The sequence below is a fragment of the Nuphar pumila genome, chromosome 16, assembly GCF_984573655.1.
Source record: "Nuphar pumila chromosome 16, dmNupPumi1.hap1.1, whole genome shotgun sequence".
NCBI classification, from domain to species: Eukaryota; Viridiplantae; Streptophyta; class Magnoliopsida; order Nymphaeales; family Nymphaeaceae; genus Nuphar; species Nuphar pumila.
The window spans coordinates 4443763-4471393 of NC_143264.1; the positions used below are offsets into that span (position 1 = coordinate 4443763).

Sequence of the window (27631 nt, forward strand, 5' to 3'; positions counted from 1 at the left end):
GGTAGAGTTATTTCACTTGCAAGGGACGAAGCTAGCCATGAGTATCGTGTACCATTCTCAGACAGACAGACAAACCGAGGTGCTAAACAAATACTTAGAGGATTATCGTTGTGCCTTCTTTTGAGATCGACCCAAGGCATGCGTGAGACTCCTTCCTTTGGTTGAGTGGTCATATAACATAGCTCACCATTCCACCACACAAATGACTCCGTCCCAGGCAGTGTATGGTTGGCCTCCACTGACCATAGTTGAGTACGTTGGTGGAGCTGTATAGGCAGACGCGATGGAGTCTGCCCTACTACATAGAGACCATCTTCTGCGGTCATTGCAACAAAACATGGCAACAACACAAGAGAGAATGAAGTGTGCCTATGACAAGAAGCATAGGCTACGACAGTTTCAGGTGGGCAACCTTGTGCTCCTTAGGTTGTCGCCTCATCGCCAGAGCATGGTTCACCGAGTATCACTGCACAAGTTGGCTCCATGCTTTTATGGACCATTTCTTGTTCTCGAGTGAATCAGTTTCATGGCTTATCACCTAAATCTCTCGACAGGAACCCAGGTGAACCCCGTGTTCTACATCTCTCGCCTTAAGCTGTATAAGGGCGAGCCCACCCATCGGGCATCCAGTCCTGTCTGATCTCCCAGTAGAGGAAGCAATCTGGGAATAACCAGTTGGCAACTCAGTACTAGAACTACCTGCCTTGAGGACAAAATGTGTTTAAGAGGGGTAAATTGTTATAGACCCGTCCTTAATTCAGGTCTGACCTAGCTAGATCCATCCCAGTGTTGGATATGTTCCAGATAGGATCAATCCTAGCTCCAAAATCCACTATGCTCGGATGCCCCCTTTGAACTCCCACTTGGGTTTGGACTCTCCCACATGGGCCCCTCTTGGAGTCCTACTTAGGTTAGGAGTATAGATTCTTGGACAAAGAGTATTTTTAAGTCATATGCAAGGATACAAAGTACAAAGATGATCTCTTCACGTCAAGAACTATGCATTGTTCACGTGAATACACGCTATTTAGTTTAGAACATGACAAAAAACGAGCTCACATGGTCACTTATTTGCATTTTAGAGGAATCCACAGCCAAGACTATTGGTAATGAATTAGTCTTCTTATAAATATTGCTTTAAGTTAAATCATAGATTATGCATGCATTTTCAAAGCTGACCATGTAAAGTAATTGAGCATTATGATAATCTCACGAGTCTTTGATGATTAAGAACAATAATCTCTAACCCACAAGGATGCTGCAGATCTGGTTAGCTGGGTCAGCTTAGGGGGTGTTAAGATTCACTGACAGGGGAGGACAAGGACACCATGTCCTGTCTGTGGACAGCCCTGGACAAAGACACCAAACATGCATTTTTTTCCAAAGGTGTCCAGGGTGTCATGTCCTCCCTTGTTCGAGGGGTTCCATACACCAAAATGCGTCTCAAAGGGATGCAAGGGACGTAGTGTCTCGCGTTCGCCTGAACTAGTGGGCCACATGTGTTGCACAGAGGAACACCGGCGGCGTTCGCACAATCAAACACTCCCTTAATGAATTAAACTTAAAGGATGTTAAAAGTTTGATATTGGGGGTCCACTTCTTTGGCCTCAAGGCTGAAGAAATAGATCTCCAGGTGAGCAAGAGGTTTTTAACGTTTTGGCAGTTGGTCATATGAGTAAGGCATCAGTCTTTCTCTCAGCCTCTTGAACCAAAGTTTTTCTCGTTAAATATACCCCCCCCCCCCCCCCCTCTTGAACCAAAGTTTTTCAAGTTAAATATAAAAAAAAGTTCCCCTATTTCCTTATCATCCAGATAATTATCTTTCAATTTAATTTTAAAAGTGTAACCCTTTTTGAAAAGCGATAGTCATGTAAATAAACTGAAATCCATGTCCCAAATATCCATACCTAGCAAAGCTTATAGGCATTTAGGTAATTTACTACCTCTGATAAGCATGCATTGTGGAAAGGGTTTTCCCTTCTTGCCTTTTGTGTGTGAATGTTGTGTGTCTTATTTTCAATAATAATGTTTGATATTGTTGTTGTCAAAAGCCCTACTGCATATAAGAGGTGTTCCTTTCTTCCCCTTACCTCCTCTTTCTCTCTCTAGACTTCAACGATTCAAAACCCTCTCTCTCTCTCTGCCACCCCTCAGCACCCCACCATTTGTTTTTTAATATTGTTGTTTTCTTCATTTTCCCCATTCCTTTACTCCTAAGCTGCCATCCCTCCTCCCCATCTATCTCTTCTTCTCTTACCTCCCTCTCTCTTTTCTCACTCTAAATATGAGCGGCGGATTTAGGGTTGGGGTCTCGAGCTCGGTTCCCGCGAGCGTGCGGAAGACCATCCTGAACATCAAAGAGATCGCGGGGAATCATTCCGACGATGAGATATACGCAATGCTCAAGGAGTGCTCGATGGATCCCAACGAGACCGCTCAGAAACTCCTCCTTCAAGGTACTCTCTCACCCACAAAATTTTTTGTAACGTTTTCTCCCTTTTCCCTTTGGTTGGTGTCTCGCTTTTGGGGTTGGGGTTTGTTGGGGTGTCGCGAATCGGAGCCAGAATCGGGTTTTGGGGCAAGGGTCGCTGGTTTCTGTGGGAAATCTGAGGTGGGTCATGTTGGGGATTTGATTTTGATGGGTGTTCCCCTTCTGTTTTCCTGTTTATTTAACGAATGCTTTGATGGGTTATTGTTTTTCCGGGATTTAAAAGCTGTTTTTGGTCTTATTTTTTATGGAACTACTGTAGCCTGTGATTGGGGAGGAGAAGATCATGTTCGAGTGATGATATATAGTTTTGATTTGGCTAGTTGTTGGTTTAGCCATTGGATCTGATTGACCATAGTGGTGATACCGGTGTCCATGTACACTAGCAAGGATCATACCTTTCTTTCTCTCCCTCCCAACCTTTTCTCTCTCTCTCTCTCTCTTGGTTGTTGGGTAGATGAATTCTGATTTTACTTCTGATGGGCTGTGTTGACTTTGAAAAAAACTGAGATTTGTTTGATTTTGTGCTGGTTTTAATTACTAATTTCTTTTTTTTATCCTGTCTGTGCAAGGATTGATAGTTGTCAATTCAATCAGATGTTAACTTGTGATTCTTGAGAAAGGGCTGAAAAGTTTCTACCAGAGCCAAAGGCACTAGTTGTGTCTGTGTTCTGGTGGTTATGCTGTTGCTTTTGCCACCAGATCTTCCATATTCTGGGCAGATTATTTAGTTTCTTTTTTATTCCGTAGCTCCGTTTGAGGTTACGAGTGGTCTACTAACATGGTTGACTTACTTGGTAATTGCATGCCTCCTGAAAACAGAGCAGAAGAACCTGTTTATGGACCACAGAAAGAGACCTCGGTGCTTAAGAACTTTAGAGTCTCAGGTGATAGGTGGTTCTTGCAGACTGGATCCTTAGTTGGATCAAGTTGTCGATAATGATGAAGTTTTAAGAGAAAAGAAGAGACAAGTTTGTAGGTTTTTCTTTGAGAATTATCTGTCTAGATTTATTCTGTAACATAGGAAGTAGCTTCCTAAAACAGTTACCCAGGTTGTTGTGTCATCAATAACCCTCGATTTTAAGATTGTCAGGTTTGTTTTCCCATACTTCAACATGTACTGTTTCCTCATAGAGTGAATACCTAGTGAACTTTTTACTTGCAACCACAGTTTCTTATCTTTTGTTTATACATGTTTTGATTTCTTCAGCCATCTTGAAGAGACAATTGTAAAGTACATTTATGGTTTTGCAGATACTTTCCACGAGGTGAAAAGAAAGCGTGACAAGAGGAAAGAGGTATTTTGTGCTTGTTTATTTGACATTTGGATCCAGGAATTAAGTACTTGTATAATTTTATTCTAGAACATATATTTGTTTTGTGTGTATTAACACAATATGCTTTAGTTTTTCACAGAAGCACAATAACACATATGTATATAAATAACATATTTTATAATCCATAATACCAAACAATGCTTTCAGGCTTTTATAGAAAAATTCATCAGAAACAAAGTAACACATATATATACATATATAAACATAATCAATTAAAACTGTGTGCGCTTTCAATGTTTCACAGAAAAAATCCCAAAAGCAAACACACACACATTATATATATATATATATATACATATATATACAATTACCTAAGCATGTTTTCATCATTTCGCAGAACAAATCACACAAACACACACACACATATATAATTATATATATAAAAAATTAACAGAATATATATAATAATAAATAACTGAACTTCCCTCACGCCTGGGTGGGGCAGCTTAGTTGTTGACTTGGTGCCCTAGTCGGCACAATTGATACCAATGTTGTGAAAAGCGTTGAGGCGTAGCGAAGCTCTCCACAAAAAACTAAAGCGAGGCGTAACTTGTAAGCCTCGAGGCGTAAAGCGTAAGCCTCAAATAAAAAAAACTTAAAAAAGCATTTAAAAATATCTACAAAGACAAATAAATAAAAGAAATTCAGATCTCACAGAAAAAAGTAGATGCTGAAATACAGATTATATTGCATTATATATTATATAATATTCTGAAATGCAGATTATATTGCAGAATATAATAATTACATATATATAACTGTATATACATATATATTCAATTACATAAGCACAATAACACACACACACATATAATATTACATAATAAGTAATACTAAACATGCTTTCAGGCTTTTATAAAAAAATTTGCAGAAACAAATAAAATTCAGAAAATAATAACTATGCATATATCAACAAAATTAATCAACAAAATTAGCATGTTTTCAGGCTTTTATAGAAAAAATTAATCAACAAGATTAACTATGCATGCATTCACAGAAAAATGAAAATTCAATTAATAAAAATTACGGAAGCACAATAACACACACACACACATATATAATTATTACATAATAAATAATACTAAACATGCTTTCAGGCTTTTATAGAAAAATTCACAGAAACAAATAAAATTCAGAAAATAATAACTATGCATATATCAACAAAATTAATCAACAAAATTAACATGTTTTCAGGCATTTATAGAAAAAATTAATTAACAAGATTAACTATGCATTCATTCACAGAAAAATAAAAATTCAATTAATAAAAATTCACGTTATATTGCACAATATACATAACTATATATACAATTACTCATAACATATCAGCATAAAGTATGAATTCAGCCTTTCACAAAAAAAATCACAGAAGCACAGTAACACACACACACATATATATATATATATATAACATTACATAATAAGTAATATTAAACATGCTTACGGGGTTTTCTTTTTTACGGATTAAAAAACAATTTGTTTTTTTTATGTAAAATAAACACACATTATTATGAATCTTGTAACTTATTAGCTTAGATTCATTATTTAATATGCATATTATTTCATAGTTTGCATATTTCTTGTGAGCTTGCCATTTATAGCATATTATATTGATTATTTAAGGTTCAATGTCTTATGCATGCCATTCATACCAAGACATAAATGCTTCATATGTGATTTTATGGTTGTATTTTGTGAAATTCATCATTGTTTCAAGTGTTATGATTTTTTAGCATTTTGGCTATCTTTTCTGATTTTTCTTGATTTTTGATTTTTTATTAAAAATTTATGATACGATACGCTGTAACTATAGGCCCAACCGATACGGGTTACTATACGATACATACAACCTTGGATTGAGCGGCGAGAGAGGGAAAGAAGAGAGGGACCAACCCTAATAAGGGTAAGGCTCTCCCCAAATTTGGGTCAAATGGGGCTTTGATGGTTTGACACTCATTTGACCTAATCAAATGAGGCGCACACCTCAGGGTAAGGCGTGCCTCGCCCCGTGGCATACGCTTCATAGTGCATGTGGCATGCACCATGGGCTTGCTATTTAAGTGCGCCTCAAGGCACATAGGGCCGCACCTCAAGGCGAGGCACACCTTTTGCGCCTTGAGGCCTCGCTTTGAGGCACATTTTTAACAACACTGATTGGTACCTTTTAAGGTACTCACCTAGGAATTGCAAAGCCTATGCGTTTCACTTACGCCTAGACCGACTAGGTGGACTAGTCAGTTCTAGTCAACGCTTTTGACTAAGGTTATGAAGGAGTTTTGCTGATTAAACTTATGGTTTCAAATATTGGCTAACTACTGCTGATATTGATGGTTTGCGTGGTATATAGAATCATTCAGTGCTAGCTAATGTTATCTTTAATTGTTGTTTGATTGATTTTCATCAGAAGTGAAATATGTAACTTTATGTTAGACAATTCCATGTGGAATGCTTTATAACCGTGTGGGTGTTGTTGATCTCTTCTACTGCATGGAACCCTCATATTATTGCTTATCTGCTTTCTAAGTGAAAGTAGGTGTCTATGGATGCCATTTACACATGTACCTTTCGTATGCTGTTCATGCTTCTTTTATGGTGTTTGGATAAAACATTTTGCTAAAAAAATGGAAAAAATATTCGTGTTTTTTATTTCTAAGGTTTTTTTAATAGGAATTACCTTGTAAGGGAGCAGGGGCACCATGCTTGTCATTATCTCAGCTTTCTCTTTCACAGCATCGGAACGTCTATCAGCATCCAACTGTTGAGCTCTTGTGAGGTCCTGAGGTCTCAGTAAATGGCATTAGGAAAAACCAAAATTTGAAGTCCATATAAGCCTAACATTTTGAAGTTAAAGATAATTTCTGAAAATAATTCTGAAGAAAAGAGCAGCTGGAAAAGTGTGAATAAAGATGGATCTATTAAAAGATTGTTCTTTGTGGTTTCATTGTATAGCAGCTTTCTTCTTTGCATTGTTCAAAGATCATCTGTCTGTGGTTTTGGTCAGTTGAAAGATCATAAACAGTAATTCGGATTTGAAAGGGGTTTGCATAGCACATGTATAATTTCCCCGAAAAAACAGAAATCATATATTGAGCCTGCTGTTTAGAAACACACATTGTCAATGAACCCTGTTGGAATCACCTAGAACCCTAATTGAACTCTCTAAGCATCAACATAAATGATAAAAAAATAGGCTCTAAATATCCTTATCATAACATTTCTACCCAAGCTGCACATTTCTTGAAATGCATGTTCTTTGTTTTTTGCTATGCTGTATTGTCAATAGTAATGTGATGTATGGTGTTTGTCAGGGAAGTATGGGGCTCCTCTAGATCTGATGAATACTTTATTCTGTTAGAAATCTTGTTTTGTGTTTTTTTAGATTTTTTCTTCATATTGAAATGAATTCCATGATATGTTTTGTTTCACCTTGTTATCTGGTGGTAGATTAACATTTATTTCGGATATGCAAAGAGTTGTGAGGGGACTCATTCCTCTTCTGCTTGATTGTGATGCTAATTTTCCATAAATGGTTTTGTAGAATGCAAACAACAAGGAGTCTGGTGATCAAAGGTGGAGAGGTGGTATGCAAGGCCAAGGGGGGAGGGGTGGGAGAGGGAGTGTGTCTTCTCGTTATATCTCACATGGTACAATTTTTTAAGACTCAGTGCAAATATATTTTCATTTTGGTAGTCAGTCTGGTTATTTAACTGGATCATGTCTGAATTCTTACTGATATATGAGTTGATTCTCATTTTCAGTTGATAGTTTCAACCAATTTCTTTTTCCTGCCTGTAGTTATCAGATAATATGATGCTTTGTTGAGCAGAAGTTGACTACTTTGTTTGTATGTGTGAACTTCTTAAGCTTGTTTCACATATTGCCCTGTTTGTATATTTTATAATGAGCAAAATCCAATAATGCATATGGGAAAAAATATGAACCTCCTTGATTGTTACTAGTTTTTTTCTCCCTTCTGTTCCATGTGTTTGAAAGGTTATATGTTACCTTTCTCTCTCTTACAAGCGAAGCTTGCGAATGTTTATGGAATAATATGAAGATTTTTTGACATTTTCTATCTGGTCAGATGTTGGTGGTGGAAAAAACTCCAGTGTTGCGAAGGAAAATGGGGCTGACCAAACAACAGACAAAGGAGCTCCCCTGGCAACATCTTCATCTGCAACACAGACTTCTGAGAACAAGATGAAGAGTCCTGTATCAAGGTAACTTTAGCCATAACCTCTCCATGCACATCCAAACATCTAGGAACAAAAGATTTGAGTCATCTTATATGTCTGCATATTTTTTGATATTGGACTTTTTCTTGAATGCAAGCTTATTAAATTTCATGTGACATGTTTCTCTTATTTGCATTGCTGCTATGTTTATGAGCCACTGCTTCCCTTGTGTTATGACCATCTATTTGTGCTACACATGCAACTGCATGCCCTGCTGCCATGGGAGCTTGTTTGATGCAGCATGTTGCTGGAAATAATAAGAAACTTGATTGATGTTGACACATTGAAATCAGTAAAGAAATTGCAGAGGCTTTGAAGAAAATGAAATCAAGAAGGGCAGTCGGCCCAAATGGTATACCTATCGAGGCTTGAAAATGCTTGGGAGAGAAAGGTTTAGAATGATTGACAAATCTTTTTAACTAGATTTGGCGGATAAATAAGATGCCTAATGAGTGGAGGAAGAGTACTTTGATGCCTCTATATAAGAATAAGGGTGATATACAAGATTGCACAAACTATCGTGGTATAAAACTCATAAGTCATACCATGGAACTTTGGGAGAGGGTGATTGAGTATAGGTTGAGGAAGGTTGTCATGATATCGGAGAATCAATTTGGTTTTATGCCTGAAAGATCAACTATGAAAGCTATACATCTTCTTAGACAACTTATTGAGAGATATAGAGAGAGAAACAAAGATTTGCATGTGGTTTTTATTGATTTGGAGAAGGCATACGATAGAGTACCTAAGGACGTTCTCTGGTGGACAATGATAAAGAAAGGTGTTTCTCTCAAGTACATTAGTATAATTAAAGATATGTATGAAGGAGTAGTAACCAATGTCCGCACTTGTGGAGGGGTGACAACCAATTTTTCTATAACGGTTGAGTTACATCAATGATCTGCCTTAAGCCCTTTCCTATTTGCTATAGTGATGGATGAGCTTATTCAAGAAAATGTGTCGTGGTGTATGTTGTTTGCTGATGATATTGTTTTGATTGATGAGTCTAGAGCTGAGGTTAATGCTAAGTTAGAATTATGGAGACAGATATTGGAAGCAAGAGGTTTTAAGTTGAGTAAGAGTAAGACGGAATATATGGAATGTCGGTTTAGTAAGCAACAAAGTAGTGATGGGAGTGTAGTGAAGCTTGGTGAGCAAGAAATACCGGTGGATGATTGTTTCAAATATTTGGGATCTATCATTCAAAAGTATGGAGAAATTGATGGAGATGTAAAACATAGGATAAATGTTGGGTGGATGAAATGGAAAAGTGCAACTGGAGTGTTGTGCGATCGTAGAATGTCATTGCGGTTGAAGGAAAAGTTTTATAGGAGGACTATTAGGCCCGCTTTACTATATGGTACGGAATGTTGGGCTGCCAAGAGACATCATATTCAAAAAATGAGTGTAGCTGAGATGCGTATGCTTAGATGGATGTGTGAAAATACAATAAAAGATAAGATTCAGAACGAGGAGATACGTAAGAAGGTAGGCGTTGCACCCATTGAAAATAAGATGTGAGACAATCGTTTACGGTGGTTTGAACATATTCGGCGAAGGCCTAATGATGCTCCAGTTAGAAGGATGGAGAAATGGGAAAACATATTAGTTAAAAGAGGTCGGGGTAGGCCTAGGAAGACTTGGATAGAGATGATAGGAAAGGATATGAATGCTTTGAACCTCACCGAGGACATGGCATTGGATAAAAATGATTAGAGGAGAAGGATTCATGTGGAAGACCCATAATGATTTTCTTTTTTGGTTCATATCGCCGACCCCAATTGTTTTGGGATGAAGGCGTAGTTGTTGTTGCTGTGATTATTTCTTTTATCATAAAAATGCATTTATCCTTGAAACCTATAATCGATCAGTCAGTGTTGAATCATTTACTGTTGGAACTGGAAGCTGTTTTACTTTTGTCATTTGAAGTGTTGGGCTAGCTAAAATTGACCAACTCCAATACTATTCCAATGTATGAAGAGGTATTGTAATAGTGGCATCCATTGATTATCTTAATTTTTTCCTCTTGATTTCATCACCAAAGCACTCTATTTGAGGATTTTTATTGGTTTTAGCTTATCAACAATAAAGTGTGCTGGAAAGAAGGCAGCCTTTGTACTGCACTGGCCAACAATCTGTTACTGTTTCTTGAAAGGATATTTCATGGGTGTCATATGCTTTTGCATGTGTCTTTGAAATATTTGATGTTTACATGCTTTATTTGCACAAAATGCTTATTGAATGTTTTCTGTTTGCAGCCCAATATCAGCAACATCTAATGGCCCAACAAGTGCAACATATGAGAACGCTACTCATGGTCATGCAGCCCAGGTACATGGAATAGAGGGTTCTCTTGCCAGAGAAAGTTTGGTTGACAGTAACAAGGCAGGAAGTCCGGAACTGCCACCATCTGAAGTAGAAAGAAGCACTGCTTCTGTAGTTGCTGCTAGGAGTGGACAAGTTGCAGCAAATCCTAGTCAAAGTTTATCAACTCAGACACCACCGCCTCTGTCAGGTGTTTATTCGTCATTGCCTGATCCTGTGCCAAATCCATCTCATGGTCCAAGAGTCCCAGGTGTAGTTGGAGCTATTAAATCTGAAACAGGAAGTCATCAACCAAATCAGGAGGCAACTGCTACAGTTCCTTCAGACGTGAAGTTGGTCACACCAAACTTGCCAGATCACCTGCACATCAATAAACTTGCTTCTGGTGATGTAACTGATTCCGAGCAATCATCGACCGTGAGTGATAAGGCTGCATTGGGAACTGAAAACTCCTTCCTGCATGGGGCAGTAACAAGTAAAACTCAAGGAGTGGAAAAAAACCATCTCCAGGAGGTTCAGTCTGTCTCTGTATCCACCCAGTCTGGTTCTATCATTAATAGGCCTTCATCTAACTACAGTTCACGCTCACAACCACTTACTGGTCCTCAGAAAGGTACTTTACTGTCATGCCATTGCTTTTTATGATTTTTCTTTCTCATTTTTTCTGCCCTTAAACTAATGGTGGGTTTTCTCTATTTAGACATCTATCAACTCTTCTTTTTCTTCTTGATTGTAAATCTTTTTCCTGTTTTGTAGTTGTATATTTCCTATTTTATGTAGTATGTAAACATGTTGCACAGACTTGCCTCTCTTTACTTGGTTCAAGATTTACTCGTATATCAAGATTGTGGTTCATTGCCTTGCTTTTCTTGTAGTTTGTTAATTGGCCAAGAACCCTAGTACACAAGGGTAGGATAATTTGGACTATGTCCCTGGTAAACTAGGATTTGATCCTTTAGGTTAGTGGTTGGGATTTAATTGGAGGATCTGGTAATCTTTGTTACATGGACACTTCTCCCAAGCTGATGTATCAGTGTCAGACACTTCCCGATACTGAGACACCGTTTTTAAAATCAGGAGTGTCCAAAATTTTGGACATTTGTGACGAGTGACTGCACCTTAAAATGTGTTTGGACAATCCGTATCCAGTGAGTGTCCTGTTTTGTGCGTCATGGATATATTTGTCCAACTTTGTCAACACTTGTCATGTATATGTTTTTGTTGTTCTATGTTTTGCCTTAAAAGTGTGGTTGTTGATTAGTCTTGATGATTTGTTTTTGTACTTGCAAACTTACATGTTTATATTATGTCATTGGCATTTGTGTATCTTCAAGGATCAAATTACAAACTAGAAAGGAATGTGCATTTTATATTTTATGGTTTTGTTTGCATAATTCTTTAAATCTCTCTTTTTTCTCTTATGTCTAGTTTTTTAAGACCTGCCGTGTTGGATACCGATTATTGTGTCTGACACTGACATCGACGCCCATGTCAGTGTCCAAGTAACATAGCTGGTAATTTATTCATGTTGCCAGGCAGGCCTACCAGGATCTTTAGCTTGGCAAGCTACACCAGCAATTATGATCTTATGACCATGTCTTGCACCATAAAGCATGGCATTTAAAGTGTCACACACACACATAGGTTCATGTGCTTTATTGGATAGGGAAACTAGCGTACGATGGTGTGTGCTAGAGACACATGGCATAGTTGACAATCCTGGTGATCCGACTCAGGAATCTCTCGAGTCGGATAGGATCGCCCACTAACTGGGCCATCGAACCAGGCCCGTCTTGGTTTAACCAGGTTCAGTCCAGAATCGTTCGATTCAGGACTGAGACACGACGAGGCGATTCAGTCCTGATTTGTCGAGTCGTCTCGGATTTTGTACTGGTTCATTTCAATACGAACTGGTTTAACCCTTTAAAAGGGATTTTTTTTCTATGAGGGTATGTCGACCCTTCTTGTTCTCTCTCGCCCCTTTTTAAACCCTAGCCTTTGAACTGACGGTGGTCGGAAACCACCGATGACCACTGGCAGCCACCGTCGACAGCCATGTGCTCTCTCTCTGCAAGCAGAGCCGAGGAGTCTCTCTCTCTCTTTGTGAGGCGAGCCAATTAGGTCCTCTCTCTCTGAGGCGAGTTGAGGATGCTCTCTCTCTCTTTGCGAGGCGAGCCGAGGAGGCCCTCTCTCTCTCTCTCTGCAAGGTGAGCCGATGCCCTTCCCTCTCTCTCTCTCATCGAAGCAAGGCCCTCACTCTCTCTTTGCTTTGTGTCTGTTGTGGCCTTGGGGGGCCATAGATTTCTTTTTTTTTGTCCAGAGTGGTGGGATTTTTTCACTTTCTGTATCACAGTGTGCATGATGCACACTATTGGGGGTTTATTTTATTGTCCACAGTCTACACAATCCCACACTACACACACAAACATGGTACACAAACATGGTGCCCTTTCCCCTCCTCCCCCCCCCCCCCCCCCTCAACAATTTGTGCAGTGTGGGGTTTCCTTCCTTTTTTACTTGTTTCATTTCATTGTTCTTATATATGTGCAACTATGAAGTTTATTTTTTTATGCAAATATTTTGTAGTTTCTATTCTTTGATGCTTTGATTTAGTGAATTTGATGCTTGGAGTTTGATTATTTGCATTCACATTGTAGAAAACAGTGTTATATTTAATATTTAAAAAATTAAAGTATAATTAAAAAAACACTAAAAAAATTTAGGTCCTAACCCATCCGAGTTACCGAGTTGACCCGCTGACCCACGAGACAGGGGTCGGTCGATCCGAGTCACGGGTTTGCCAACTATGACCCATGATCCAAGATCTGGGACAAGTCACAGGTTTCGGCCAAATTAGAGAATCTGGTGGTTTAGAATTAAAAACAGCAGTTTTGTAGGCCCATGAGGGGTTACTTATAAGGTTTCTTATAAATATCGCTGCCATTTCAAAATTACCAGAACTCATGGGAGAAGTTTTGGAAGATGAGAAAAAAATTATCGTTTTGTTAAAATTATGAGTATCTCCAAAATATTTTCTATGATGAGCTTTTTTTCATTAACGGTAGCCTTCTTTTGGGGTTTTCATATAATTTGAACAAATAACTGAGCTCTCAAATTCCTTCCATCTTTTCTTCTTTGTTGTAGTACTTTGAAAACTTGCCTAGTTTTGACGATACCCACAAGTTTTTTTATCTGGCATGAAAAAGGAACCATGTGCATCACCTGGTCAGTTCTTTCCACTTAATCCTGCCAGTCACAGTTCTTTATAGCTAGGCCCTTTGAACGGTTAAGAGGGACGGTAGAAAACCTACATAGCACTATATCAGCCTGTTAAAGCTACGTGCATTAATAACTTCATTGATGCCATAGGTGAAGTCTATTCCTTAAATGCTGCTTGGTGGGTCAAGGTAAACTGTTCAGGGGAGATCACGAGAAGTAAACTAAGCTGAACAATCTGAATCCTAATCAACAAATGAGTTTTGCAGTAAATACGGTGCCATGATTTTATGCAGGAAATATATAGGCCTATCCAATTTTTGGTTCATATTGGAAAGTACACTTAATTCAAAAACTCATCTAAGTTTTCCATAACACCCAGATCGGTAATTGCCATTACATCCAAGTAATTGGACATTCGATAGAGGAGAAGACTTTCCTCTGTCCTTTTTAACTCCTTGAAAAAAATCGTCCTTTCCATTTCTCGATGATAATGGCTTCTGGATATTCCCAATCCTGAAATCATGGACATGTGCTTAATATCAAAATTATCAATAAAAAAACTAAAACTAGTCTAAATATCAAATGCAAAAAACTGCATAGCTACAAGTGAAAACGAAAAATTTAGTCAAAGGAAAAAAGAAACTGATTTGATAGCTTAAGACCAATTGTTCTATTCCATCTGATTTCAAAGGTTATCTCATGTCCTAAAATCATGTACTCTGCATTTGATGATTTTTCCACTTTGATGCTATCTTTCCAAAAGTAAAGGAAAAGATAATGTCATGAGGTGGTGATGTTGATCTACAACTCATGGGAATATGGAAAGACAAAAATCTATGGGATTCATGGAGCCCAACGAGTGGTGCAGCAAAGCTAGAAATTGAGATGTTCTAGGATTGCATAAAGGTCGAATATGGCAAAAACAAAAGAGGGCTAAAATGATCTTTCTGAGCCTCATTATACCCTAGTTAAACTTGACCTTAGGTTAATACAGTGTGGTAGTTGATTAAAAATGAGTGTTTGATGAACACTTCAAAAGCTGACTTAGGTGATTTGATAATCCTAAGTTGAGGTGTATCTTTTAGTGTCCATAAAAGCTTAGGTGGGTATACTCGTCATATTTGTAAAACAGTCTATCACAAATGGCTTAAATTATGTCTTTTATTTTTTTTTAGAATGCCATAATATGGGCACCATTCTTTGTGGGAAATTGACTTGGGTTTAAATGATGACTTTTATTTGTTGTGTTTTCAGAATGTCATAGTATAGGCGACATTCTCTGTGGAGAATTGATTTTGGTTTCTGTTCTCTTTATGATTGAATCAAGAAACGGTAAGTGTCCTAAAAAAGTGCATTGTTTGCATTTCAGCAACTTTGTCAATGGGTTGCCTCTTGTATAATGCTACTTTGCTTGTCGATATTAATAGTTCCCTCAAACCTAGCACAGTAGTGTCTGTTCATCTCTTTCTATAAGTTGTGGATGGCTTTCCATTGTTGTTCTCTCCTTGTAAATTTTAATGTTTATCTTCTTTCCAACAACATTCTTCTTGCTGGTGTTTAGGGGAAAGAAAAGCATACAATCACCATTCTGACATGCTGGTGCATCTTGCTTGATCTTTATCTGGATCAACAAACACAAGCCTTTCTAGTGGCACCACCTTTGTTTTGTTGTCCTTGTAAGAAGACGAGTTCTTGGATTATCACCAAAAGAAGCTTCAAATGGCTTCAACCAAAATACCGAAAAAGAGGACACACATAAGAACCAGAAGGGTTCATACAATAGTACCCAAAAAAGAGGTATTCAATAAAGGGAGAAAAAAAATTTATTGAATGGGTAAAATACCCTTACAAAAGTCATACATAATAAGGGGAAATAGCCCCATATTTATAATACACAAAGAGGACTTCAAGAGGGAGTCATTGGGCTCCCAACGGCTCTAAATATTGTTGTTGGGAGTCCAGCGACTCCCTAGTAGAAAGTCAAAAAGTAAAGTCTAAAAGGGTCCAAAAATAAAAGCTAAAAAACCTAACCTAACTAGTTTCTAACTAGAATGCATAACTAAGGTCAAAAAAACTAAAAAGAATTACATTATGATATTACATTTTTAACACTCTTCCTCAAACTTACGGTTGAATAACCGAAAGTTTGTTAAAGAGAAGGTCAAATCGAGGAGCAGCGAGAGGTTCGGTAAAGAAGTCTACCAGTTGATATTATGAGAAAACATAGGGAAGATCAATGGTGCCATGTAGAAATTTCTGTTGCACGTAGTGACAATCCATCTCAATATGCTTGGTGCGTTCGTAGAATGTTCGGTTGCTGGCAATATAAATAAAACTTTTGTTGTCGTTGCATAGCCTTGATGCTCCTGTACTTTCAACACCCATATCATGAAGCAAGTGCCTTAACCAGAGTACTTTCATAGTGGTTGTAGCCATCTCCCTATACTCGGCTTCAGTTGATGAGAGAGAGACCTTTTGTTGCTTCTTGCACTTCCATGAAATCAAGGATTCACCTAAAAATACACAAAAAACCAGTAGTTGAGTGTTGATCATTGGAATCACCTATCCAATCTGCATCACTATAAGCAATTAAATCTAAGGAGGAAGCACACAAAAAAAGTCCTAAAAATGGAAGTTTTAATATATCTAATAATGCGTAAAACAACTCCCATATGGACAGTGGAAGGAGCATGCTGAAATTGGCTTGCTATGTGAATCGTACGTGCAATGTCAGGTCTTGTAATGAAAAGATACGATAGTGCCCCGACAAGTTATCTGTAAGGTGTTGGATTTTCAAGTAGTTCTCCATCGTTAATCTTCATTTTAACATTTATAACTTTGGGAGTGTCAATGTATCTTCCATTTGAGATACCCGACCTGAGAACAATATCTAGAGCAAATCTAGATTGAGTTAGCAAATAGCCTCTAGAGGAGTATGCAACTTCTATGCCAAGAAAGAATTTTAAAAAACCCAAATCACTTATTTTAAAGTGTGTTTTGAGAAACTTTTTAATATTGTTAACTCACTATTTATCACTTCTAGTGCTAATCATGTCGTCAACATAAAGGAGAATAATAATAATACTTGCATCCAAATTCTTAACAAATAAAGTTGTGCCAGTAAGATAAGATTGAAAACCAAAATCAAACATTACCTGACTAAACTTATCATATCAGGCTTTTGGGGCTTGCTTAAGTCCATGCAAAACCTTATTTAAACGAAGAGTTTTTACTTTAGGAATATTGATACCTGGTAGTGGGTCTATGTATACTTCTTCAATTAGGTTTCTATTGAAAAATGCGTTTTTGACATCCATTTGATAAATATGCCATTTTTTTACAGAAGCAAGCGCTATGAGGATCCTAAATGTGGTCATCCTAACGACCCAAGCCAAAGTTTTTTCATAGTCTATTCTATATTCTTGAGAATAACCTTTGGCAACTAATCAAGCTTTAAACCTCTCAAGAGTGCCATCACTCTTGGTTTTAACTTTGTACACCCATTGACATTCAATATGTTTTTTGTTAGATGGAATGTCTTGAATAATCCAGGTATTTGCCTTTTCTAAGGCTTCTAATTCTATTGTCATAGCTTTAACCCATTTAGGTTGTTCTTTACCTGTAGCATAGTTAGAAGGCTCTTCGTAGGAGTGTATTAAGGCAATGTAGGCTTGATACTTTGGTGAAAACGACTCATATAACACAAATTTTCTAGGAACTTTTGAGACTCTAGATGACTTTCTAGTTGATATTTGGCCTTGTTCTTTAATATATTTTTCAAAATCACATGGTTTTTCTAAAATTTTCCGCCTAGAATATTGAATACAATCTTGATTACCACCAATTCATTCTGTACTTGTTATATCATTTTGATTATCTTGACTTTCATCAATGTCACCTTCATTAATTTTTGGAACTAAGTCCAACAAGAAAGAATACTCATCTATTTTCGTAGGATTCTCACTTTCAAAAGAACTTTTCTTTTCTAAGAAGGATACATTTCTCGATACATATAATTTTTTAGTGTTAAGAACAAAGCATCTGTAGCCTTTTTGATGACTCACATACCCTAAGAAGGCACAGGGAATAGTTCGTGGAGAGAATTTGTCATTTTTATCTGTAAAAATAAAACATTTGACCAAAAAACCCTCAACTTAGAATAATATGAAATTTGCTTAAAAAACTTTTCAATATGAGAAATATTGTTTAGTGAGGAAGATGGCATCCTATTAATAATGTAAACTGCAGTTAAAATGACTTCGACCCAAAAAGTTTTTGGTACTTGATGTGTAATGAGTAAAATTTTTGTTGTTTCTATAATATGCCTATGTTTTCTTTCTGCTAAACCATTTTGTTGAGGAGTATAGGGCCATGATTTTTGATGTGTAATACTGTATAAGTTCAAATAATCTTTGAATTCTTTTGATAAAAACTCTCCTCCTAAATCAGTGCGAAATATTGAAATATCATTATTAAATTGATTTTTGGCTAGATTGTGGAATATTTGAAAATATGAGAAAACTTCAGATTTATGCTTAAGAAAATAAATCCAAGTATGTTTTGTAAAGTCATCTACGAAAATTACATAATACATGAAACCACCTTTTGATACAACAGGTGCATGTCCCCAAACATCTGAATGTATTAACACAAGTGGTCAAGAAGAAACAAAGGTTTTTTTTTGAAAAGGTAGTCTTTTCATTTTTTTAATAATACATTTTTCACATGTAAAGGCTTCCAAATTATAAAACTTTTTCATGTTTCGAAAAAACTGGATCTTGGATATATTAGGATGACCAAGTCTCTTGTGCTATAGATCTAAGTTTATTTTCTAAACATTACAACATAATGTACTCTTAGGTATTTTCAAAAAATCCACGTAGTACAAGCCTCCTTCTCTATGGCCTTCCCCAATCAACTTTCTTGACTGGTGATCCTGCACTCGACAATAATGAGAGGAGAAGGAAACATTATACCCATGGTCAGTTAATTGAGAGACAGATAAAATATTTAGGTTGAGTTTAGCAATATATCTAATTTGCGGAATACAAAATCCTTTTGAGTTTTGAGAAATATTTTTAAATTTTTTTATTTTTTTGATTTCTAGAGATGTGCCATCCGCGGTAAAAACATTCGACTCACTTAAGTTATGACATTTAGATAGCATATTTATGTTTGGTGTCATATTAAAAGAAGCACCTGAGTCAAGGAACCAAAGAGAATTACCGGGTCAAAAATGCCAACGAAAGAAACAACGGCTCCGATGGATGAGGATGTTCCTTTGAGAAGTGATTGAAGCGCTTCCACTAATTGTGATAGTGACATGCTTTCAATAGATGACTCACTTGATTCTTGCGGGGATTCAACCATAGCGACCTTCTTTTCATAGGATTTCTTCAATTTTGGACAAGAAGTCTTTACATGTCCCGGTTCTAGGCAATAGTAACAAATTACTTTTCTTTTTTCAAATTCATTTCCTTGTTTTTCATCATTTGTCTTCCCAAAGTGTAGATGGTTGTATGTACGTACATGATTTTTCAGTCTAGATACGGCTAGAACCAATTTATCATCACTCCTAGAGATTCTTTTCTTGAGCCTATTCTCTTCCATACTTAACTCTTTTATTGTGTCTTCTATAGAAGAAACCTTTCCTCGATGAAGAAGAACAGATTTGGTTGATTCAAACTCCGATCTTAACCCATTAATAAATTGAAAGAAGTGCTTCACGTTCATTTGATTTTGATGGAGTTTTATGTCTTGTGGACAATGCCACTTTGGTTCAAGGAGAGCCAATTCTTCTTATCACTCGGACAAGTTATTATAATATTGTTTAATACTCTTGTCCCCTTGAAAAGGGATAGACATAGGATAGATCCTAGAATTAAGTGGTGGGCACTGAAAGGAGCTAAACAAAGAATGTTTGTAGAGCAGGTAGTTAAGGAAGCTGATTGGTGTCTCGAGGAGGATTCAGACTAAATGTGGAATGAGATAGCGGGTGACATGAGAAAGGTAGCTAAGGAGGTATTGGGTGAGTCTAAAGGCAGTGCACCGCTAGGTAAGGATACATCATGGTGGAACGAGGATGTCAAATTAGCTATTAAGGTTAAAAGAGAGTGTTATAGAAATCTAAGTAAGAGTCGTGATAATGAGAATTTGGAGAAGTATATGATAGCAAAGAAGGAAGCTAAAAAAGTAGTTCAAAACGCGAGGGATAAGGTATATAAGGAGGTTTATGACAAGTTGGATACCAAAGAGGGCGAGAAGGATATTTATAGGCTTGCAAAGATGAGAGATAGAAAATCGAGGGATTTGAGTATGATTAGATGTATCAAAGATAAAACACAAAGGGTTTTAGTCAAAGATGAGGAGATTAAGGAGAGATGGAAAGATTATTTTGATAAGCTATTTAATGGAAGTCATGCTCAGGATCTTGGAGACTTGTCAATTCCTTTTCATGAGATGAATCGTGACTTCATGCGCAAGATTCAAAAGAAAAAAATTGCAGAGGCTTTGAAGAAAATGAAATCAAGAAGGGCAGTTGGCCCAGATGGTATACCTATCGAGGCTTGAAAATGCTTGGGAGAGAAAGGTTTAGAATGGTTGACAAATCTTTTTAACAAGATTTGGCGGACAAATAAGATGCCTAATGAGTGGAGGAAGAGTACTTTGGTGCCTCTATATAAGAATAAGTGTGATATACAAGATTGCACAAACTATCGTGGTATAAAACTCATGAGTCATACTATGAAACTTTGGGAGAGGGTGATTGAGTCTAGGTTGAGGAAGGTTGTCATGATATCGGAGAATCAATTTGGTTTTATGCCTGAAAGATCAACTATGAAAGCTATACATCTTCTTAGACAACTTATTGAGAGAAATAGAGAGAGGAACGGAGATTTGCATATGGTTTTTATTGATTTGGAGAAGGCATACGATAGAGTACCTAGGGACGTTCTCTGGTGGGCAATGATGAAGAAAGGTGTTTCTCTCAAGTACATTAGTATAATTAAGGATATGTATGAAGGAGTAGTAACCAATGTCCGCACTTGTGGAGGGGTGACAACCAATTTTCCTATAACGGTTGGGTTACATCAAGGATCTGCTTTGAGCCCTTTCCTATTTGCTATAGTGATGGATGAGCTTACGAGATCGATTCAAGAAAATGTGCCGTGATGTATGTTGTTTGCTGATGATATTGTTTTGATTGATGAGTCTAGAGATGGGGTTAATGCTAAGTTAGAATTATGGAGACAAACATTGGAAGCAAGAGGTTTTAAGTTGAGTAAGAGTAAGACAAAATATATGAAATGTCGGTTTAGTAAGCAAAGAAGTAGTGATGGGAGTGTAGTGAAGCTTGGTAAGCAAGAAATACCAGTGGATGATTGTTTCAAATATTTGGGATCTATCATTCAAAAGTATGGAGAAATTGATGGAGATGTAAATCATAGGATAAATGTTGGGTGGATGAAATGGAAAAGTGAAACTGGAGTGTTGTGCGATCGTAGAATGCCATTGCGGTTGAAGGAAAAGTTTTATAGGACGACTATTAGGCTCGCTTTACTATATGGTACGGAATGTTGGGCTGCCAAGAGACATCATATTCAAAAAATGAGTGTAGCTGAGATGCGTATGCTTAGATGGATGTGTGGAAATACAATAAAAGATAAGATTCAGAACGAGGAGATACGTAAGAAGGTAGGCGTTGCACCCATTGAAAATAAGATGGGAGAGAATCATTTACGGTGGTTTGGACATATTCGACGAAGACCTAATGATGCTTCAGTTAGAAGGATGGAAAAATGGGAAAACATATTTGTTAAAAGAGGTCGGGGTAGGCCTAGGAAGACTTGGATGGAGATGATAGGAAAGGATATGAATGCTTTGAACCTTACCGAGGACATGACATTGGATAGAAATGATTGGAGGAGAAGGATTCATGTGGAAGACCCAGAATGATTTTCTTTGTTGGTTCATATCGCCGAACAATTGTTTTGGGATGAAGGCGTAATTGTTGTTGTTGTGACTCTTGTCCCCTTGAACCATATTACGAACTTTGTCTTGTAGGTTGCACACATGTGCAATGTCTTTAAGAGAATACATTCTCTTAAGGTAATCCCAAGCATCATTAGCATGTTCAAACTTTGCAAGGCTTTGAGCATTTTTTGATGTCAACACTACTTATAAGCCAAAACATAATAATCTTGGCATGTCCCATCCTCCGTTCTTTCTACTACTTTTTGTAAGTGGTAATAACTTTGTTTTTCTCAACTTTCGTAAGAGGTATTTCTTTCTCTCCTACTTTTGTAAGAATTAGTTTAGGTTTCAAATCGGTTTCATCAACTAATCCCAACAACCCCTTTCCCAATATGAGGTGCTTCATTATTGAAGCCCATGTAACATAGTTGGAATCATTAAGCTTGATGGGTTTAATGGTGACATTATCATTGTCATCCATTTTACATGGTTTTTTAGAAAAGAAACGAGTAAAGAGATAATAAAGATAGGAAATGAGAAAAGAGAGGATAATAAGAACTCTACCACCGATAGTGAGTACAAGTGCTCTTCCAAGCTCTTTACACAATCACGATTTTGAAAGCAACTTCACTCCTTTTCTGAAAATTTGAGTGGCACGTTTCTCAATGCACCGAAAACAAGCTTAGCTTGATCACCGAGCTCTGATACCATGTAAGAAGATGAGCTCTTGGATTATCACCAAAGGAAGCTTCAAATGGCTTCAACCAAAATACCAAAAAAGAAGACACATAAGAACTACACGAGTTCATACAATAATACCCAAAAAAGAGGTATTCAATAAAGGGAGAAAAAGAATTTATTGAATGGGTAAAACACCCTTACAAAAGTCATACATAATAAGGGGAAATAGCCCCACATTTATAATACACAAAGAGGACTTCAAGCGGGAGTCGTTGGGCTCCCAAGCGTTGGGAGTCCAACGACTCCCTAGTACACTTTACTTTTTGACTTTGGTCAAAAAGTAAAGTCTAAAAGGGTCTAAAAATAAAGGCTAAAAAAACTAACCTGGCTAGTTTCTAACTAGCCTAACTAGTTTCTAACTAGAATACATAACTATGGTAAAAAAAACTAAAAAGAATTACATTATGATATTACATTTTTTAACAGTCCTCACATTTATGTTTATCCAGACACGTTGTGGGTATTTGTACTCTTATTATTTGCTGAAGTAACTTCTTTGTACATGTTTCTTATCCCAATGCAGCATTATATGCATTGATGAATACTTGTCCCTATGGGCAATGGTATGCAATATGACTAACATGGGTGCAAACCTTCTCTTCTCCAGCAGTTGGACCTAGCAAGGAGTGGAAACCAAAGCCCACAATTGCAAGTTCTGCTCAACTTTCTGGAAACCAGAGTACATCCACTACCATGACAAGCGTGAATGAAGTGAATTCCCGGCCATTGCCTTCACGATCAATTGTGTCGGAGGAAGCTACTTCAAAGATTCAAAAGAAGCTGGAAGAGTTTCACTTCTCAGATGGTCAGCATGTCATTATTCCAAATCACCTTCAAGTGCCTGAGGCTGAAAGGTCTGCTTTGAGTTTTGGAAGCTTTGGTGCAAGTTTTGAAGTGTGTGGGGTATCAAGTGATCTGGATGGTGGGAAAAGCTCTACAGCTCTATCTGAGTCATCCCAAGTGGTAGATGATACTGCCGAGGAACCTTCATCAAGGTACAAAACTACTTTTCGTTGTTGGATATTTTCCTGCTTTGCATCTTGAGTTAGATTTATCCCAATTATTATCTTTATTGGGTATTTTCTTGCAACTGGAAGTTTCCCTACTGAGTGGGGACCTGTAAGTTCACTTAACCTGCAGAAATTGACCTTCTAGAAGCTTGCTTTAAAAATGTGTTCAGCATGCTTCACAAAGGTTGAGTTCCTAAGTGTGAAACTGAATTTCTGTCAGGGAATTTTGTTGTAAAATTTAATGGTGTTTTCATTTCATGGGGGTTAAATATGGTAGCTGCAGAGTAGAGTACACTTATAGATGATGGTTCTAGTGTGTAATGTAACTCACCTGGGGCTGTCCATCAGTGTACCTTGAGAATAACCATTTTATTCTTTTCATCTATATCTCTGCATAACTTAATGGATGTTTGAATAGGTGCAGCACTCCTCATGCATCATTAGCTAATCAAAGCGAGTATCTTGATGCCCCACAATCAACCCCTCATGTAACGGAAAATTTATCCACTGATGCCAATGCTTCAACGAATGCCATGGAGGGTTTGGAATCTGATCAATCAAAGTCAGATGCAGGTCTTGCACCAGGAGGTCCGCAGTACCCTGTGGTACAAACTACTACTAACTATTCTAGCTTTGGTTTGATTCCACCAATACTGGGCAGCCAATTTCCTCCACTTGAAGGCAGTGAATCTCAGGGCTGTGATGTCTCTCGCCTTCCAAACTTTGTTGTAAGCCCTTTAACCTTTATATCTGACTTTCGACTGTATGACTCTCTCACTCTCTCTCGTGCAATACATTCCTAACAGCACATCTTACCCTTAATGATGGGTGATGTCAAGATATTAATGATATGTAGTTATTTGTTATTTCTTTAGAATTTTAATGATTTTGTCGAATTTGGTAACTGTTTAATATGCACCTGGTGAATTTTCACTACTTTATGGTTTAGAAGTTTTGGTCTAGGTGAAGTTTAAGACTCTCTAGAGTAATTAACTAGTGCAAGAAGCCAAGATCCACTCCTTTTGAGTGTTTTGGGGAACTTTATTAGGAGTTGAAGATCTGGGCTTTTCATGGCAATCTCAACTCCTTGTTTTGTCATGAATAGATTATATGTTCTAACTCTTTACTATTCAATTATTTTGAATAAATTGTTCTCATGTATGAGATCTTTATATCAAGCGGAGAGTTTTGCCATGAATATATTATGTGTCACAGCTTTCCATTCTCTTTGTGCCCTAAATTGTTCTCATGCTTCATTCTGTTGTTTAGGTCCAGCAACCATTTGATCCATCAGCAGGCTATTACACTCCATTCTATCGGCATGGCACTGATGGTGATGCTCGTTTTACCCAATTCGTTGTGGCAGGTTCTGCTGCAAAATACAATGGAAATATTGCTGTATTATCCGCTCAGTCAGGCCCATCGCTGCAAGAGGTGGTTGAATTCTACTTGTTTCCATCTATTTTACATTGGATGATATTCATTACTGTGGTTTCTAGTTCTGAATCACCATAATTGCCTGTTTCGTGTTTATAAGGTGACACATAGACTGCCAGTGTTTGTCAGTTGTCATTGTCTTTTTGTTTTCAATAGAAGTCTGCTACTCAATATTTTGTAATTCTACTTGAAGAAAAGTTTTTATGATTGAAAACTAATTTCGTTATTACTTCTGTTGTATTCCGTTATCAATTTCCAATGGTGTTCTACTGCATGTGCGTGCCTCTGTTGTATTCTGTTATCAATTTTCTAATGGTGTGCTATGGCATTTACACGCCTAACTATATCCTTCAAAATGTTCTGTAACCTTTTTGTTAATTCTCATGCCACTATCTGATTTTGGTGACATGGCAGCACTTTGTCTGGCTGTTGGCAGTTCAACTTATGAGCTGTACATGTTGTCACTGATTCAACACTCTCTGAAACAGCGTTTGCTAATCTGTTTGATGTACTTCTCAACAAGGCTAATCTATTTGATGAACTTCTCAACAAGATTTCGAGCCTCTTATGAAAATCATATGACATTTCACACGTCATGGAAGTGCATAGCAGCATGCAAAAACACATGCAGATGTTATTGGTCATGACTTTTCCTTTTTCCTGTTTGTTCAGTGTTGTCTGTATGTTTTTGCCCATAAATTATTGAGGATGTGTTCATATCTTTTCTCCATACTGATTTACTATTTGAGTATTGATTACTTATTTTGTGATGGCAGAGTGGAAATTCTCTTGTTTTATCAAGTACTGGACCCTCACCTATTGGCACTCAAACTGCTGGAGTTATGCAGAGCTCTATTGCTGTAAACCAACAGCCTGTGCCTGTATTTAGGCAGCCTGCTGGCATGCATATATCACATTATCCTCCTAACTACCTTCACTACAACCAATACTTCCCTCCTCTCTATGTTCCACCACCATCTATTCATCATTTTCTGAGTAATAATGCTTTCCCTCAGCAACCTCCAGCTGGTCTGATGTACCCGCCACCTGCTGCTGCAGCTACAACACCAGTCAAGTACTCTCTTTCTCAATACAAGCCTGGAACAAATTCTGGTAATGCAACCAATGTTGGGTTGCCCGCAGGATATGGTACTTACAGCTCAGCTCCAGCTGGATATGGCCCCGGTCCTGCTGTGACTGCAGGAAACTCTAGTGGGAATGATGATATTGGAGGATCACAGTTCAAAGAAAATAATGTCTATATTGCTGGGCAGCAGGTATGCTTCACACTATCTTTACTTCAAGCTTGATTGCTTATTTGGTTGCTGCCATTTTTGGTATGACTGGTGTAACATGGTTTTTTCTCCCCAAGAAAAGCGCAGAGATTCTTTTTGTCTTTTGAAGGAGAGACTTGAGAGAGGCTTCAAATAGATCTTATTCCGATATGGAAAAAATATATATGTAAAAACATAAAATATACGTACATAGAAATGTTAATACATGATGCTGGATAGTATGCACTGTGTAAAATGTGTATATATAGCACACAGGAGCATGAGAAAAGGACATAAGAAGCATGAAATATATGTAGAGGTGTATAAATTATAAACACTTTTCATGTACATGATACTAAAGATGACAATACTTGTTAGCATATGAGAAATTACAGAAAAGATCATCATAACCAGAATGTGAGGACTAAAGAATATGAATACTTGATCATTGCTGGCCTAGGGTGTTCAATAATTTTAGGTATTTTACTGAAGCTCGTGCATGTAATCTTGTGCCAGTGTTTTATCTACTTGCTGGGTCTGTTTTCACTTTGTTTCGGGTGTGCATGTGTGTGTGTGGTGTGGTGGTGGTGGTGGTGGTGGTGGTTGGGGGGGGGATGCACTTGTGCAGGTGCGGGTCTTTTGCACAAATCGATTTTTGCATCATGGTTATGAAGATAATGCATGACCATGGATCAGTCTTTGCATCTTTGTTCTATTTCTCTAAATTTCAACTAAATTAGTCTTGGTTGGCGGTGATGAATTATTTTGGTTTCAGAGTGAAGGCTCGGGTGTCTGGGTTCCTGCTCCTGGCCGGGACGTTTCCAGTTTGCAGGCTAGCTTGTTTTACAACCTGCCTCAGGGGCAACACATGACATTTGGTCCTACACAAGCAAGCCATGGTGCATTTGCAGGGATGTTTCACCCAGCACAGACCATGGCGGCAGCGACAGTCCATCCTCCTCTTCTACAGCAGTCACAGACCATTGGCCCTGCTGTGGAAGTTGTGGGGCCACAACCAGGAGTGTATCAGCAACCACAACGTGCACAGATCAATTGGGCCAATAATTATTGAAAATTGATAATTTAACACGAATTTCTTAGGGAAAAACAGAATGAGCAAAAGTGCATGGATCATCGGCCTGGGATCTGTGAGTGTAAATATTTATACAAAAAGTGGCCGACAAGGAATGTGGAAATAAGTTCGGTTTCCACCTAGTATTCAAAGAGAATGTCAAATTCCTTGGTTGGAAGGAATTCAGTCATTGACTCGTTATTAACCATTTTAAGTTAGTCAGTGGAGGGTATGTGACTATGTGTAGGTCCTCCTCTTCCCTTTGTCCCTGTTGTTTTTCTGGTGAGTTCTAGTTTTGAATTATTGTGGGTGGTGAAAATCTTAGCATTGTTTTCTTTTTCCATTCTGTTTTACTTGAAATTTCTTGAGGTCTTAGGTTTGGAAGGCAAGTATGAAATGGTGGGGTTTTCATTATTTTTCCACTCTTACCTCTGTAGAGTAAATTTTGGCTATAGCAGATGTATTAAACCTGTTGTAATTGGTATAAGGGAATTACCATCTCATTCTGATTTCCTTCTT

General features: G+C 37.6%; 1 protein-coding gene across 3 annotated transcripts; it reads left to right on the forward strand.

Moving 5' to 3' along the window:
• The first annotated feature begins 2099 nt into the window (after window positions 1-2099).
• Window positions 2100-27630, forward strand: LOC149812726 (uncharacterized). Of its 3 annotated transcripts, none has more exons than XM_089991571.1 (10): window positions 2100-2456; window positions 3743-3786; window positions 7364-7469; window positions 7910-8045; window positions 10319-10998; window positions 22927-23314; window positions 23748-24057; window positions 24599-24763; window positions 25543-26043; window positions 26816-27630. In XM_089991571.1, exons 1-10 carry the CDS (start codon window positions 2285-2287, stop codon window positions 27110-27112), a joined length of 2799 nt encoding a protein of 932 aa, XP_089847697.1. In that variant the 5' UTR covers window positions 2100-2284; the 3' UTR covers window positions 27113-27630. The 3 variants fall into 3 exon arrangements, with proteins under 3 accessions (XP_089847697.1, XP_089847699.1, XP_089847698.1); XM_089991573.1 differs by having other exon boundaries at window positions 23754-24057; XM_089991572.1 differs by having other exon boundaries at window positions 22930-23314.
• The last annotated feature ends 1 nt before the right edge of the window (window position 27631 follows it).